The sequence below is a fragment of the Quercus robur genome, chromosome 1, assembly GCF_932294415.1.
Source record: "Quercus robur chromosome 1, dhQueRobu3.1, whole genome shotgun sequence".
NCBI classification, from domain to species: domain Eukaryota; kingdom Viridiplantae; phylum Streptophyta; class Magnoliopsida; order Fagales; family Fagaceae; genus Quercus; species Quercus robur.
This window is the reverse complement of record NC_065534.1, coordinates 48,818,089-48,836,082: the sequence shown is the minus strand read 5'-3', so window position 1 is coordinate 48,836,082 and position 17,994 is coordinate 48,818,089. Positions and strand designations below refer to the sequence as shown.

The window sequence follows — 17,994 nt, the reverse complement described above, 5'->3', positions numbered from 1 at the left end:
TGAATAGGGTCTTATTACAGAGCCCGTGGAGTTTTGATAAGTATCTACTGGTTCTTCATAGGTTGGGTGAGAATGAATGTGTCGGCTCTGTTCGCTGTGACAAAGCTTTTTTCTGGGTTCAGATCTCAAATCTACCAAGCCAACTCATGACGAAGGCAAATGGAGAACTCATTGGGAGCTCTTTGGGTGAGGTTGTCTCTGTGGATGCTCCTGAGGGTGGTCGGGCTTGGGGAACCAGTATGCGTGTCCGAGTGAAAATGGACATTACCCAGCCATTATGTTGGGGCAGAATGGTCCGGTTGGGTGGTTCGGACCGACGTTGGGTGTCTTTTCAGTACGAGCATCTTCCCATTTTCTGCTATTGGTGTGGTAAACTTGACCACGATGAAAAAGATTGTCGTTTGTGGATTCAGAGCAATGGTTCTTTGAACAGAGATGCACAACCATATGCTCTGTGCCTCCGAGCTAGTCCTAACCGTTTACAAAAGCCGCAAGTTGTTCAGGTTAGTTGTCAAGATACTCACTAAGTCAACCACAGTACCAAAAGTCCTGGGAATCTACACCGGACCGCGGCGGAGCATGTGGGGAGTACAGGGGATACGGTGCAGCACAAGGTACTCTCAAATCCCAATATTTCTCTAACTAGTTCTCCACCTATACATCATGTCCCTAAAGATCCAGAGTTCCCTTCAATTCAAAAAATTTCAGCCATTCCAATTGATTTTGAGGCACATATAAGGGAGATTGATAAGGCGCTTGAGTGGAAAGTATCGGAGATGGTTGAAAAGGATAAGGAAATTTCTGATTCTATATCCCCACTTTCAAATGATGTTGATTCCAAGTCAAATGGGGCTGATATCACCCCTCTACATGGGCCTGCTCTTGAAGTACCTCAAGGTGAGGTTAATAAGGTCCCTATTGCTTTCGTTATGGGTCCTGGAGATAATTTTACTCAGGTGGCAAATTCAAAAGGTGGGATTGTTCATGTGTAGCCAAAAAAATATGGGCAATATACTAAGGGCAAAGGTGGTTGTAAGGGTACAAAAGGAATTGGACTGAGACAAAAAAAAATAGAGGCATCTGAGGATATGGTGATGGAAATTCAAAAAGAGGAGTCTAAGAGGAAATTTGAAGGTTGGACTAATTCTACGACATCAGGGGAAGAAAAGAAAATCAAGTTGGATCGGCGGAGGTTGCTAGGCAACCTCGCCGGGCACAATGAATTCTTTAAGTTGGAACTGTCGGGGGCTTGGGAACCCCCGTACAGTTAATGCACTAAAGAAATTAGTGCAAGCTGAAGCTCCTAGTTTGGTCTTCCTCGTGGAAACCAAACTTCCTTTGAAATCCATGAAACGAATGTCCAACATAAAACACTCTCTTGGATTGACACAAGGTTTGGTAGTCCCAAGTGAGGGAAAGAGTGGTGGAATTGCACTGTTTTGGAAACTAGAGACTAATGTTCATATTCAATCTTTCTCTCGGTAGCATATCGATGCTGTCATTGATTCTGGGGGCTGTATTGGGAAGTGGCGTCTGACAGGTTTCTACGGCAACCTCGATACAGGTGGTAGGCTAGAGTCATGGGCTCGTCTTTCTCAACTTGCTATAGTGAATAATATCCCTTGGATGTGTGTGGGGGACTTCAATGAGATCCTCAGTGTTACGGAAAAGCAGGGTGGGTTGGATAGGCTGAGTAGGCAGATTGAAAATTTTCGGCGTTGTATTGATACTTGTGGGTTGAAAGATATTGGATATGTCGGTTCATGGTTTACATGGAGTATGTTTAGAAATGATTTGGGTTGGATACGGGAAAGACTTGATCGCGTGTTTACAACAACAGAGTGGCTAAATTTGTTTCCAAATGCAAGACTACACCACTTGGCTTCCTCTGCTTCTGACCGCTGTGCTTTAATGTTGAGGATTAGTTCTCAAGGGGTGCAACGAAAGAAGCCAAAAAAGCTCTTTAGATTCAAATCCATGTGGCTTAAAGATGATAGGTGTGGCGTGATAGTGGAAGAAGCTTGGGCTGAAGGTTCACTTGGGCGTGTAGAAAATAATTTTGCGGCTTGTTTGGATTCATGCCGTATGGCTTTGACCAGATGGAATATTCAGGAGTTTGGACATATTGGGAAAAAATTGGCAAAGGCACAAGACTTACTCCAAGCTTTAGAGGAGAGAGCAGTAGGGCTGTCAAACACACTAGAGGTATGTCAGAAGAGGGCAGAAGTGAACCGCTTGCTTAATCTAGAGGAAAGGATGTGGAAACAAAGGTCTTGTAACCCCTGGCTAAAAGAAGGTGATAAAAATACAAGATTTTTTCATGCAAAGGCCTCTAGTCGAAAGCAGCATAACACAATTATGGGCGTCATGGACAAAACCAATATATGGCAGGAAAATGAGGACAAGATTTCTGAGGTGATCATTGATTACTACCAGGAGCTGTTTACCACCTCCCAACCAGATATTACTCCGGAATTTCTTGTTGCAATAAATCCAGGTGTGACCCCTCAAATGAACCATATGCTCACCAGAGAATTCAGTGCTATAGAGGTGAAAAAAGCCCTTGATCAGATGTACCCTCTAAAATCTCTGAGTCCGGATGGTATGCCCCTTCTCTTTTATCAGTATTTTTGGCATGTTTTTGGGGATAGTGTTGTTAATTGTTTTATTAATTTTTTAAACACTGGTGTGGCACCTCCTAATTTTCATGATACACATATTTTTCTTATTCCTAAGGTAAAGAGTCCTACAAAGGTGTCAGAATATAGGCCCATTAGTCTATCTAATGTCATCTATAAACTGGCATCAAAGGTTCTTGCTAATAGACTTAAGACTCTTATTCTATCTCTTATCACTGAAAATCATAGTGCTTTTCTCTCAGAGATACTTATTACGGATAATGTGCTTGTTGCTTTTGAAATTATGAATTCTATTAGTCAAAAAAGAAGAGGGAAAACAGGAGCCATGGCGTTAAAGCTTGACATGAGTAAGGTTTTTGATAGGGTTGAATGGAGTTGTTTGGAAAAAATCATGACTAAGATGGGCTTTCATCCTAGGTGGATATCTATGGTTATGAGTTGTGTCACCTCTGTCACATATTCTATTCGTATTAATGGCGTTCCCCAAGGACGTATTACTCCAACTAGGGGTTTACATCAAGGAGACCCTCTCTCTCCCTATTTGTTTCTTTTGTGTGTAGAAAGTCTTTCAGCCTTATTACACAGAGCTTTTGAGGTGGGCACCCTTCGAGGTCTCCAAGTTTGCAAGAGAAGCCCTTACATCACTCATCTTTTCTTTGCCGATGACAGCCTTCTCTTTTGTAATGCTACCATTGAGGACTGTGAAGAAATCCAAAGATTGCTGCTGGTCTATGAAAGAGCAACAGGGCAGCAAGTAAATAGAAAAAAAACCTCATTATTTTTTAGCCCCAATACAGCCATGGAAATCCAGGAAGATATTAAGCAAATATTTGGGGTAGATATCATCCGTTAGCATGAGAAGTACCTGGGTTTGCCATCCTTAGTGGGTAGAAACAAGTGTAATACATTCCAACAATTAAAGGAACGAGTGGCCAACAAACTAGCTGGTTGGAAGGAAATTTTTTTGTCCATGGCAGGTAGGGAGGTGCTGATTAAGGCTATTGTGCAAGCAATCCCAACACATACTATGAGTTGCTTTCTACTACCAAAGTCCCTTTGTGATTACTTGAATAGTATGGTAAGCAAATTCTGGTGGGGGCAGAAAAATGATGAGCGTAAACTAGCTTGGATGAGATGGGAAAAGTTGTGTACTCCAAAAGCTTGTGGTGGTATGGGTTTCAGGGACCTAAGATCTTTCAACCTTGCCCTTCTAGCTAAGCAAGGGTGGCAGCTGCAACAACAATCAAACTCACTTTTCTATCAGGTTTTCAAAAGTAAGTACTTCCCTGACACTTCCTTTGTACAAGCTCAACAAGGTAGGAATCCGTCCTATGTTTGGCGGAGCATTCTAGCAGCACAGCCAATAATTAAGCATGGGATACGTTGGCAAGTTGGAAATGGGGAGAATATATGTATTTGGAAAGATAAATGGATCCCAAATCCATCCACCTATCAAGTTATCTCTCCTAGAACCTTGTTACCTAAGGATGCAACAGTAAATGTTCTGATTAATGTAGACCATGGCACTTGGAGATCTGATCTAGTAAGGGAGTTGTTCCTAAACTTTGAAGCGGATATTATCCTTAGTATTCCTTTGAGCACTCGTATGCCTAGGGATAAAGTGGTCTGGGTAGCAACACCAAATGGTAAGTTCATGGTGAAAAGTGCTTATTGGTTGGCTTTGGATATGAAAAGTGTAGAAAATGAAAGTACCTCAGGCCCTAGTGGACAATAGCAACTTTGGAGGTCCATTTGGAGTGCTAATGTGCCCAATAAAATAAAGAACTTTGCTTGGAGGGCTTGTCAGAATATACTCCCTACAAAAGCTAATCTATTCCACAGGAAAGTGATCAGTTCTGAGGTTTGTGAGCATTGTGACCAAGGTAGGGAGACAACAAGCCATGTTCTTCTGCACTGTGCTTTTGCTCAATCAGTATGGGAAGCTTGCAGTCTGGTGGTGGATAGAAATTGCACTTTTGAGGATATGATTTGGAAATGTAGGAATGGCTCGAGTCCAGCAGTTTTTGAACTTGCTCACTTCATGGTCATCTCTTGGAATTTATGGAACAATCGGAATGGGATTCGACATGGTGATGTGCCAAAATCTGTGACAAATATTGTTCTTGAAGCTTCTCGGCTGATAGCAGAATTTCAGGCTGTTCAAGATTTCCCTAAACTGCCTACAATCCCTCTCCATACTAGGTGGCTACCCCCCATGCCTGGTATGTATAAAGCAAATGTTGATGGAGCTGTGTTCAAGGAGCAACTTACTGTTGGCTTGGGTGTGATTATTCGTGATGCTGATGGTCAGGTTGTTGGTGCCTTAAGTCAACAGATATATTCTCCATTAGGTGTTCTTGAAGTTGAAGCTAAGGCGATGGAAGCTGTTGTGATGTTTGCAAGGGATGTTGGAATTCAAGAGATCATTTTTGAAGGGGACTCTCTACAAGTATACAATTTTCTTAAAGGAGGCTCCTTAGTCCCACCTGCTATTGCTAACGTGTTGGAAGGCATTCTCTATCATCTTCAAGCTTTTCGTTCTTTTGATTTTTCTCACATAAAAAGGGTAGGCAATAGGCCAGCCCATCTTCTAGCTCATCATGCTAAGTCTGTAGTTGATTTTGAGGCATGGGTTGAAGAAACCCCCGGCTTTTCAGAAGCTGCTCTGGCCTCTGATGTAGCTGCTTGCAGCACTTATGTTTTATTATTGTTATGCATTAGGAATCTAATACACTGTACCTAATGTACTATACCTAAAATTTACCCTCATGAGTCACTGCAAGAAAAAAAATGTCTATTACAACAAGTCCTATTGCAGCCAAAAAAATTATAGTTGTAATAAATATCTATTGCACAAGAACTCAAGGTTTTTCCATCTTTCCACCATCACTGAGAGGCGTCGCAACAATATCGACACAATCAAGAATACTGATGGAACTTGGATTAGGGGTGCAGGGAAAATCAGACATATGTTCCAAGAAGGGTTCAAAAACATTTACACAGAAGATCAAGTTGACTTCCCAATGATTTGGAGAACCTCATCCAACCCTCAATCACACAAATAGAAAACACCATCCACAGTAGCATTCCTACCCTAGATCAAATCAAGAATACTATAATTTGCAATGGAAGATCAAAAGGCCCCAGGCCCTGATGGGTTCCATGCCATCTTTTATAAGAAATACTGGAATACTGTTGGGAGAATGTCATTAATACTATCACTTCCTTCTTCCACCTTAGAGCTTGACCAAAGGAGATTAATAGCTTTCTGATTGTCCTAATTCCTAAAACACAAAACCCATCCACTATAAATAATTTTTGATCCATAAGCCTCTGCAATGTCGTTTACAAAATCATATCAAAGCTCTTGGTGTCCAAAATCATACCACTCCATAAATTAATATCTCCTAATCAATCTGCTTGCATTCTAGGAAGATGGATAGTTGGGAATCAGGTGGTGTAGACACCGCATTTTGTACCCTTTAGGACTCAGGCCCTTGTTCCCTAATGTTGCTTGAACTTTAAGGCCCAAGGCCAGTTTAGAGCCCAATTTGATATTAAAATGACTTGAGGAGTGTTAAAATGGAAAATATAACATTTTAAATGAGCAAAAATCTATTTTTGAAAAATTAAATGACCAAAGTGGCCTTTAGCCTACGTATGTGAGTCGCAGTTTGCATACGCAAGCTAAAGCATGTGTACGCAGCTAGGGTTTCAGAAGCATAAGAAAGACAAGTTTTTTGCAATAATGGTTGAGGTTTGGAATGAATCCCACTTCGTCTGGGAGCCATTCCAAACCCCATTTTTTCAACTATAAAAAGCCTTACATGATACATTTTCAAAACACACATAAATTCCATGGGAAAAACCTAAGATTCACTAGAAAATAGTGAATCATAAGGGAGTTTTTCATAAAACACCCTCAAGTCATTTTTATTTGATTGGGACCTTTTCTGGCCCCAATCCTTTGAGTTTAAGATTGCTAATCACTATTTTATTGAATTGTAATAGATTTGACTAAGGGGAACGGTTAAAAATCAAGCCTAGGAGCTTTTGATTTAAGGTATCCTTTTAAACTTTGCCTTTTCTTTTCTGCGTTTAATCTTTATTTTAATCTGTATTTTGTTTAGTTTATGTTTACACATGTTTGTTTAGGTTAGTTTTAGGTTTTCTTTATGTATTTAAGCATGTTAGGTTGTTAGATTTTATGTTTTGTTTGGCTTCTACTCTTTTTCTGTGTAAATTAGGTATTCTGGGTAAGGATCTACGTACGCATGATCTAGCCTACGCACGTAGGCTGAACTCATGTGTACGCAGACTTGTTTTAGCGTGTATGATGCCGTTACTCAGAAACCCTAATTTTTGTTTGTTTTGTTTCTGTATTCATATTTCTGTTCTATGTAGCCTCTTTTTCATATGTTTTTAAGCCCCATAATTGCTTGTTCACCTTTTAACATGTTTGTTTGTTATCACATGTCTAGATTAGGGTTTCTTATCTTTAATTTCATTCATTCACATGTACTAACATTGTTGCCATAGGTGCTGTGCTACTGAGAGATAAGTAAAGGGTAAGTTATGCATTAACAATGTCCATGCATTTGTGTTAGAGTTTTACTTTGATGATATGATGGAATATGCTTAAATGTATGATTAGGGTTTGTAATATATTTTCCTTGCTATGATGATATGCCTTGCTGCCATGTGTAAGTTGCTACCTTGTTTTAGGTGTATGATAGGGTTTTCATATGTTAGATGAATGCTAGAGTTTCTTTAATATGTTTGGCTCCTTTTTTGTTTGGGTTGATAGATAAGTATGTTTTGTTTGAGATGAAATATGTCATGTTGTATGCATAGATGTATGTTAGTGTGTGTGTGTGTGTGAGTATAGATGTAAGTTTTGAAAGTGCTTTTAATGAGGTTAAGGTATAAGACATAATGATGGGAGGCCAACGTTAGGGTTGGGCAATCTTGGATGCCTAACACCGTCCCAAGAACGTACTTAAACTCTGAACTCAAACTCTGGTAGTAAGATCAAATGTCCTTTCTCGAAAGGACGTTGTATTCATGGTTCCTAGACCATATAACTAGGTGGCGACTCCATTCCGTTGTGCCTATAGGTGGTAGTGGGGAAATGCTTCACAGTTTCAAGACTAGGAAGATAGAATTCGGCCTAATGGCTTTGAAGCTATATCTACAAAAAGCATATGATAGAATGAATTGCAGCTTCTTAAAAGTTGTCGTGCTCAAGTATGGATTTAATGAAACATTCGTAAATTGGACCATGGCCTATGTATCTATGGTCTCTTTTGAAGTGTTGGTGTGTTGGTGAATGGTGCAAAGTTAAACCAATTTAGACCAAGTAGAGGATTGTGGCAAGGTGACCCATTGTCATCCTATCTATTTATCTTGGGGCAAGAAATTTTGTCAATAATTCTAAATCAAGAATTTGAGCTAAAAGTATTAGTGGTGTGAAGGCAAGTATTAATGGCCTTGCCATCACACACATTATGTATGTAGACAACATCATCCTGTTCTCCAAATCCACAAGAAGAGAAGCTGGTACCATCATGGAATGTATTGAAAAATATTATAGGTGGTCTGGGCTGTTAGGATATGTGCCTTTTCAAATCCTATTGTATGACATTATGTTGTGATTAATAAAGTTGTTTTACTATCATCTAAAATAATGGTAACGTGAATATTTGGATATTATCATATAGCCCATGAGATGCATAGTATGTGATTTATGTGATTTAGTTATAGAAGATATAAATCACAAGTTCTTTGTAAACTCAGAATTTTAGTTCGTAATCGGTGATGAAATTGGGCATTTCATCTGCGAAGACTATAACATATCAACTAAGATGATTTGTCTTAATCATGGAAGTGGAGACTCCTAGTTGATATGTTTTAAGTGTTAAGACATATTGAACTAGGCCGCTGTGAGATTTATTATTCTACTAATGACTGTCAAGTGAATAATAAATTTCACAACTTGTATTTACATCAACTCTTAATCCTGAGAGAATAATGAACCTGATCATGAAGTGTAGGTTGCTTTGATATATAAAGAGTGAGATCTAAAGTCACGATCAAAGCCTCAGTATGTTGGGTAGCCATATCTAATGTTGAAGGAACATATATTCTCAAGATGGAATTCATAATCTCTAAATGGAGATATAAAATATTCCCTTGAGATAAATTTAATGGGTTTGGTTATTCAGAATGTTAGGCCTAACTACTTTAGTAAGAAGTTACTAAAGTATATATTTACGAAATTGGATTTCATAAATATATGATGAATAACTTAAAGGATTTTCGGGTATTCAAGAATTAAGATGTAGTAATCTTTAAAGTGGCAATCAACATTCATGACTTTGTATTACTACGAATATTTTAATGAAGGGGTTGAATGTATAATAAAGTCTTGTGATATAATTTATTAATAAGGCTTAGAGTGCAATTATATTTATATAGTGATATTAAATATAATTAATGGTAATTTTGGACTTGTCAAGAGTTGACAGAAAAGCCCAAAACCCATTGGAGCTAGTGTCTTATTTGTCCATTTTGATCCCACTCCAAGCCACATACTAAAACCCAATTGGAATGGCCCAAAAGGCTAGCCCAATTAGATAATCCGTTATATATAAGGAGAGAAACATACAAAATTTTATATGTATGGAAATGGTGTGTATGAGAGTTTAAGCCATTCTCTTAATCTCCCTTGAACACATACATGTAAACTGATTAAGAAACCACACTTCTTGGGCAAAAGTGGAATTGGAGTGAAGATTAAAAGTGTTCCCAAGTACTTCTAATCTTTGGTTTTGATATTAGAAGATTCTACAATCAATTTTTTGCATGGTAATTGAAATTATTGTTGGATAAAAACTGATATTGATGTTATGATGTTGTTTAAGTTTGTTATTAAGTGTGTTAGATTGAACTTTAGGGCTATAGCATTAATGAAATTCAGTTTTTGATCTCAAACTCAATCTATTATGTTCATATGATGGTAGTTTGTTCATGAAAAACCTTTGAAAATAGTTTGGTGAAAATTCTAAAAAATTCAGTTTCACGAGTTTCAACCTATCGAGAATTCCCTTCGATCGATTGAATGTTCTTTTTTGATCGATCGAACAAGAATCGAGAATCGATTGAGTCAACCTGAGACTTTGTGATGAATCTCTTCAATTTTTCAACCGATCGAATTTGTCATTTCGATCAATCAAATAGGAATTGAGAGTCGATCAAGTCATCCAGAAAGTTTGTTAAGATTTTCTTCATAATTTCGTTTGATCGATCAAGGGATACATTTGATCGATCGAAAGCTGTGAATTTTGAATTTCATTAAGTGTTTTCACATTTAAAAGTGCAAGGCTATGTGTGATGAGATTACACATGATAAAAACCTTTCTTTTAAAATATCTAGTGGGAGAGAGATACAAAGGTTTCATCTCGTGGCCTCCATTGTCGGTTTATAGTAGTATGAAATATATACTTTGTCTTTGCTTCGAGCTTTGCATTCCATGCGGAGAGTATTTATTTCATGTAGCTACAAGATTGAACTTCCTGGTTTATAGTGGATCAAACACCTTTTCTTAGCCTTGAGCTTTGCATTCCATGCGGTGGGTGTTTTGTATCATGGTATTACAAGATAAACCTGTTAATGGTAGATGAAATGTGGCTACACATGGCTCTAGACAATGGTATACACTAGACTAAATATTATAGTATCCTCTATGTTGAGTTCTTACTATTATTATTTAGAGGTTAAATGTATAACGGCATATTATTAGTGTTTGATAAGAGTTATCATAATAGCACTAATAATGAGAATAGTTCTCAATCAATCATATTCTTTAATATTCACTCTATGCTGAGGAATATTGAATATGGATTGGATTGTTGTTGCATATTTTATATTATGGTTTTATTAAGGTTCCATACTATACGTTTATATGCTAAATTGATAACATCTAGTTTACTTATTATATTCATGTTTATTGTTTTCAGTTTAAATCATGGCATCCTTTAGCCCACTTGTTGCTATTCTTAATCAAAAGAAACTGACTGGGTACAACTATGTTGACTGGAAAAAAAATTTGGACATTGTTCTTATTGCTGAAAAGCACAAGTATGTGCTTAGTCAACCATTTCCTAACTTTCCATCATTAAATGCTCCTCTTGAGGAAAAACAGCGATATGATCGTTGGCAAAAATCTAATGAGATGACCAAGTGCTATATCCTAGCATCTATTTCAAATGTTCTACAGCATCAAATGCAGGATGTAGAACTAGCTTTGGACATAATGTTAAGTCTGAAGGAGATGTTTGGTGAGTAAGGCCGTTCTATAAGGCAAGAAACTATGAGGCAAATTTATATTACCAAAATGGCTGAAGGTACTCCAGTAAGGGAGCATTGTCTTAAGATGATCTCTCATCTGAATATACTGGAGGTTTTAGGTGTCGACATTGATAGAGAATCCCAAGCGGATATGATACTCCAATCACTGCCAGAATCATTCAAGGAATTCAGACTTAATTACAACATGAACAAAAAGATTTATACATTATCTGAATTAATGAATGAGTTGGTGGCAGCGGAAGGCATTCTTGGTACAACCAGTGTTGATGCTAATATGGCTGAAGCTTCTACTTCTCAACCTAAGTCGAAAGGCAAGGGTAAAAAGAAGAAGAAGGACTTCACCAAGCAAGATGGTAAACAAATTGCCTTAAGAGTTGCCAACAAGGGAAAGAAGAAGGACTACACCAAAGGAAAGTGTTTCCATTGTAGCGAGAAAGGTCATTGGAAGAGGAATTGTCCAAAATTCAGAGCTACCAATAATAAGGGTATGAAAAGTTCATTCCTTTTTGAAATATGTTTAGTACAAAATCCCACTGATTCCTGGTGTATGGATTCAGGTTGTACTAATTATATCTGCAATTCTGACCAAAAAGCTAAATGAAGGGGAATTGTTTCTTACTTATATCTGCAATTCTGACCAAAAAGCTAAATGAAGGGGAATTGTTTCTTACTTTAGCTGATGGGAGCAGAATTCCAGTTGTAGCTGTCGGAGTGTTTAATTTATGTTTTGGTTCTAGAGTTTTACTATTGGAAGACTGTTTGTATGTACCTAATGTTTGTTGGAATTTTATTTCTGCAACTTATTTAGGTAGACATGGATATTATGTTATCCTGAAAGAAAATGTTGTAATAAAGAATGATAAAGTGTTTATCTATTCTGGCAATATTATTGATGGTTTTTATATTATAACTCCTGATAAGCATGAATTATACAATTCTGAATTAGATAATAATTCACATGTGAAATCATTAAAGAGAAAGTTTCCTTCTACTAGTGATGCATATCTTTGGTATTTACGTTTGGGTCATATTAATTCAAACAGGATTCAAAGACTGATCAAAGATGGACTCTTAGAGCCATTGGACTTTGATGGATTTATAGTTTGTAAATCTTGTTTGGAGGGCAAAATGACCAAAAGACCTTTTAGTGCAAAAGGTAGAAGAGCTCAAGATTTGCTAAAACTAGTACATTCAGATGTATGTGGTCCTATGTCAACTCAAGCAAGAGGTGGCTATGAGTATTTATTACTTTCACTGATGATTACTCTAGATTTGGTTATGTATACCCATGGTTTTAAAAACCAGTATGGTGAAAGAACCAAAAAATGAGCTAATTACCGGTTTTATGGTCGGACCTCGGTCCAACCGATGGTCGAACCGATGACGTCATAAATAATTTAATTAATATTTATTTAAATTATATAAATAATTAATAATTTTTTAATATACTAAAAACATAATTAGGCTCATGACTAGCACATCACAAAGAGTTCACTGCCACACATTTACTGATTTACAACATTTATCAACAAGTCATTGAAAGCCCATCAAAAAATCCTCCTCCAATTAGGCAATTACAGGGAAAAACAGTCAACAATTTATACAAAATAGTGACTTGGCTTATCATTCATATTCTATTCTATTCAACAGATACACATATTCATATTCTATTCAACAGACTCAACAATTTATACAAAATGGTGACTTGGCTTATCATTCTCCCTACTTTGCTTCAAATCCACCCAAGTTACCATCCAACCCCAACCACAAAAAATGTAGGACATCCAAACAAACTCAACTCATCTATAGCTTTGTCTTCTAATAAAAAGATACACATAAATTCCACAACAATAAGTTCATTAGTCATTACATTTACATCCAAATGACAAATGACAAATAACAAATAACAAATAAGTTCATTACATCCAAATAGCAAATAAGTTATAAAGTTTCAAAAAAACTACTAAGTTTTAAGACCCAAGCCTCATTTGTTATGAAGAAAATTAAAATCAATATCATCATGTGAACCAAATGCTCCACCACTAGCATCATTATCATCATCCTCATCTTCATCTTCTTCATCTTCAACATGAATAGGATGATTTTTATCTCTAAATCCAGGAGGAGCATCATCTTCATCACCAAATGATTCCAAATTAATGTCATCATCATCATCCTCAATCACTTCATTGTCCACATCTATACAAATTCCAAAACCAAAGAACAATATCATTTCTCATAAATAATAATTAGTCTAATTAAAATATGCAACTAGGCAAAGAATTGTTAGAAGCTAACCTCTTTGTACATGGCTAGAAGACCCTTCTTCAATTGGATAGTCTCCCTCTTCATATAATGCATTTTCTATCTCCTCATGATCAAGAAATGGAGGTTCCTCATCTTCCACTACCCAAAATTCAGTTTTATCGATACTTGCATAATCAATAGGATCAAAATTGAACTTCTTCCTTTTGACTCTATATCATAAGATGAACATAATGAATAATTTAATTAGTAACCAAATCACTTATATTTAACAATCACAAAGAACCCACTTGACCAAATCAGTGAATCACTCATATTTCCCCACAAAAACATTGAAACAAAGAAATTATATAATATATACCTTTCTTTCAATCGGTAGTTATAATGAACAAACATAAGATCATTAAGTCGTTGATGCTCCAATCTATTTCTTCTTTTGGTATGTATTTGTTCAAAAGCACTCCAATTCCGCTCACATCCCGAAGAGGCAGCTGTTTGGCTAAGGATCCGAATTGCAAACTTTTGTAAGGTTGGAGCACAAGATCCAAACAACTTCCACCACTCATCTAAGTTCCATATAAAACACAAAACAAAAATACAATGAATCAATAAACACAACTATACTTATCCCAAAAATATAAAAAAGAGCTATGATCTTTAAAACATATTTTCATTTTATTATTAGTTAAAGTAAACATTATCTTACCCAGTTGAGATGTCTTGGCTGATTCTTGAGCAAGTTGGGTTCCAAAAGTTTGTTCACGCTCTCAAAATAGCCTTAATTCCTCCACCAACTTCAACCGACCAACTGAAACTTTTGATTCAATAACATCTATCACAGCAGATTGTGTCTCTAGCTTCTTATTAAGAGTGGATGTGTCATATTGGAATGCAGGATTCAAGCAATAAGCAGCAGCATGAATATCTCTATAGAATTGATTATCCCAATGATCCTTGATAATATTAACATAAGGCTCCCATAGTCTCTTCTTGTCCTTGAATTTTTTTTTAATTCCATCAATTACTCTATACATGCCATCATATACATAACCCATAGCTGGTTTGTCATCAGAATCAACAATGCGTAATAAACGAATCAATGGTGACATATTATGCACAATTACATGACAATCATTCCAAAATTGATTATCAAGAATGATTTTCACCACTGCCTTTACTTTCTTATCTTTTGCATATCTTGATTCAACATGAAATTTGCTTGTCACCAATGCTTGTAAGTCATGCTTATGTTCCTTAAGACTCCCTAAGGCAATGAAAGTAATAGCAAACCTAGTTGGCCCTGGACGCACAATTTCCGTCCAATTTTTTCTAGTCCTCAACCAAGCTTGCAAAGCCACATGGTTATAGATGAACACAGTGATCTTGGATGCATGCTTTGCAAGTTTAGCTACATGATCCATCTTCCCAGTCTCCTTAAAAATTAGGTTTAGGCAATGTGCTGCACAAGGTGACCAACTAATGTTCCTATATTTTCCACGCAAAATTCTTCCAGTAGCTACATAATTTGCAGCATTATCAGTGACCAAATGTACTATATTTGCAGGACCAACCCAATTAACAATTTCATCAAACAAGTTACTTAAATTAATAGCATCCTTAACCAAGTCAGAAGCATCAATAGAACGTATAAAAATAATACCTTTAGGACAATAGACAAGAAAATTAATCAATGTTCTATGCCTAGTATCAGTCCACCCATCAGCCATTATTGTACAACCAGTGTTAGCCCAATATGAATGATGAGAATCAACAATCAATTGGACTTCTCTTTTTGCTTCTCTCAACAAAGGCACTTGAAGGGCATGATAATTTGGGCCTCTATATCCAGGACCATAAGAAGCTACAGCATTGAACATAGGTTGATAATAACTAGAATTCACAGTATTAATTGGAATGCAAGCATCATACATCCATCTTGCTACAACCATATCAACCCTCCGCTTCTTTTCTTTGCCAGCAAGCACACTTTTAATAGAAGGTTGAGCTCTCGGTGTTGTTCTAGGAGTGAAGTAATTACCAATGTCACCAACCTTTCTCTTGCCAAGATTAGATCTTGGTGGAAATTACTAGGACTACTTCTATTTCCCTTACCTAACCCCCTACCTCTAGGAGTAATTTCTTGGACATCTTCAAATTCTGGTGAATCCTCTAATGGCGAATAATTAGATGCTTCTTGATCCTTTTTTGTTTGTTCTTTAGATTTTGAAATTTCCTTCAAATTCTCAACCATTTGAAACCTAACATCATAAGGTACACCCATACATGCAGCCACATCACCTTTAATTCTAGCTAGATGTCTTTTCATCCGATTAATGCCCCCTCCTTTATAAGTTTTCCCACAATGTATACATCTATAACTACTTTTTCCGTCTTTCAACTCTTCAATTACATGATCCCATGCAGGATCACATTTTGCCCTCACAGATGAAGAATTAGCATTAGACCTGGTTGTAGAAGCATGTTCATTAGATGGCACAGAGGTGGACTCCATTTCACTTAACAATTTCAGACTGTAAACAATATTTCACAAACAATAATATGCTGTAAATCAAATCCACAACATACTTTGTAAAATACTCTGTAATTTATATTTCACAAATAGTAATACTCTGTAAATCAAATCCACAACATACTCTGTAAAAGACTCTGTAGACTAATAATTGAAAGATAGAAGTAACCACTTACCAGTGAAGTCACAAAATGGAGAACCTAAGATGAAGCCGAGAACATGAATGGAGAATCTGAGACGAAGCCGAGAGAAATGAAAAAAAAAAAAAAAAAGAACCTAGAAAAGAAAATTATCAAAATCAAAATCAAAATCAAGTAATCAAAAAATCAAGTAATAATTGAAAGATAGAAATAGAAGTTACCACTTAGGCACTTACCCAGTGAAGTCAAGGAATGGAGAACCTGAGATGAAGCCGAGAGAAATGAAAAAAAAAAAAAAACAGAACCGAGAAAAGAAAATTATCAAAATCAAAATCAAGTAATCAAAATCTAAAGAAAAGAATGTTACCTGATGAAGCTGAGAAGCAGAGAGCAGAGCACTTTAGAGGGCGAGGGCGAGACCGAGACCGAGAACCCGTGAGGATGAGAAGGAAAAAACCTAAAAAGAAAAAAAAAAAAAAAAAAAAAAAAAACCAGTACTTCAAAGTTTCAAACCCGTGAGGATGAGAGTGTGAACTTGAGTGAGGCGGAGAGGAAGAAAAATGTTTGAGGCGGCGAGGGCGAGGCAGAGAGGAAGAGAGTGTGAGCTTGAGTGAGGCGGAGAGGGCGAGGCAAAGGGTAGAGATTGTGAGCGGCGAGGTACAGAGGCAGAGAGAGTGAGGCGGAGAGGGTGAGCGGCGAGGCAGAGAGAGTGAGGCGGAGAGGGTGAGCTGTGAGCGGCGAGGCAGAGAGGCTGTGAGCGACGGGGAAGAGAGGCTGTGAGCTTGAGTTCAATGAGTTGAGCTTGGGTGAGGTGGAGAGGGCAAGGCAGAGATACTGAGAGTCTGAGATAGTGAAAATGAGAGTGAGATTGTTAGGTTAGTCTTTAGGGTTAGGATTTTAGCCAAAAACGACGTAGTTTTGTTGTTTTAGGCTGGGAAAGGACAAAAAAAGAATAACCGGTCAGTAATCAGTTTAACCGTGTCGATTTTCGGTTTTCCAGTTGAACCGGCCGGTTTTTACTGTTTCGCGATTTTTATGTTAATTTCGGTTTTTTAGCATAACTGGACCGGATTGAAGGCCAGTTCCCGGTTGAACCGGTTGGACTGGCCGGTCCGGTCTGGTTTTTAAAACTATGTGTATACCTAATGAAACGGAAGTCTAAAGCCTTTGAAAAGTTCGAGTTTAGGGTTGAAGTTAAGAATCAATTAGGTAAACACATAAAGGCCATTCGATTTGATCAAGGTGACAAATATCTTTTTGGGGATTTCAAGGATTACTTAACTGAAAATGAGATTATATCCCAGTTGACTGCACCTGGAACTCCACAACAAAATGGTGTAGTAGAAAGAAGGAATAAGACTCTTTTAGATATGGTTAGATCCATGTTAAGTTATTCGACTCTACCAATTTCTTTTTGGGAATATGCCTTAAATACTACAATGTATCTTTTGAATTTAGTACCTACGAAGTCTGTTGCTAAAACACCTGTAGAGTTGTAGATTGTACGTAAACCTAGTATGAGACATCTCCATATTTGGGGTTGTCCATCATGTGTTGAAAGGAAAGTTTGATAAGTTACAATCTAAAACAGAAGTGGTTTTCTTTGTAGGGTATCCAAAAGGAATTGTTGGAGGTTTATTATATAGTCATAAAGATAATAAAGTGTTTGTTGGTATATATGCAAAATTTTTGGAAAATGACTATATGAATTATTATACTCCTAAAAGTAGAGTTGTTTTGGCTGAAATGAATGAACATGTAATTGAACGATCAATGGATGAAACTAGGAATGATGTTGTTGTATCGGATACACCACAAGATATTACTTATGAGGTGACTAGTACACAAGAGCCTCGTCGTAGTGGGAGGATTGTTAGGCCACTTGTAAGATTTATAGGTCTAGGAGAAACTTATGAAGCTATCTTAGAAGAGGCTGAATCTGATCCTTACACTTACGAGGAGGCAATGAAAGATATAGATGCATATCATTGGGTCAAAGTTATGAAATCTAAATTGGATTCTATGTATTCCAATCAAGTTTGGGATCTT

General features: G+C 37.0%; 2 protein-coding genes across 2 annotated transcripts; one reads left to right on the top strand and one right to left on the bottom strand.

Moving 5' to 3' along the window:
* The first annotated feature begins 10,666 nt into the window (after positions 1 to 10,666).
* On the top strand, positions 10,667 to 10,987 carry LOC126712754 (uncharacterized). The gene has a single exon (XM_050412216.1). It carries the CDS (start codon positions 10,667 to 10,669, stop codon positions 10,985 to 10,987), a length of 321 nt encoding a protein of 106 aa, XP_050268173.1.
* Positions 10,988 to 12,994: 2,007 nt separating this feature from the next.
* Positions 12,995 to 15,787, bottom strand: LOC126712745 (uncharacterized). Its single transcript, XM_050412203.1, has 4 exons — positions 15,393 to 15,787; positions 14,071 to 15,294; positions 13,309 to 13,487; positions 12,995 to 13,209 (listed from the first exon to the last, which is right to left on the bottom strand). The coding sequence occupies exons 1-4, from the start codon at positions 15,785 to 15,787 to the stop codon at positions 12,995 to 12,997; spliced, it is 2,013 nt and encodes a 670-aa protein (XP_050268160.1).
* Positions 15,788 to 17,994: the final 2,207 nt, after the last annotated feature.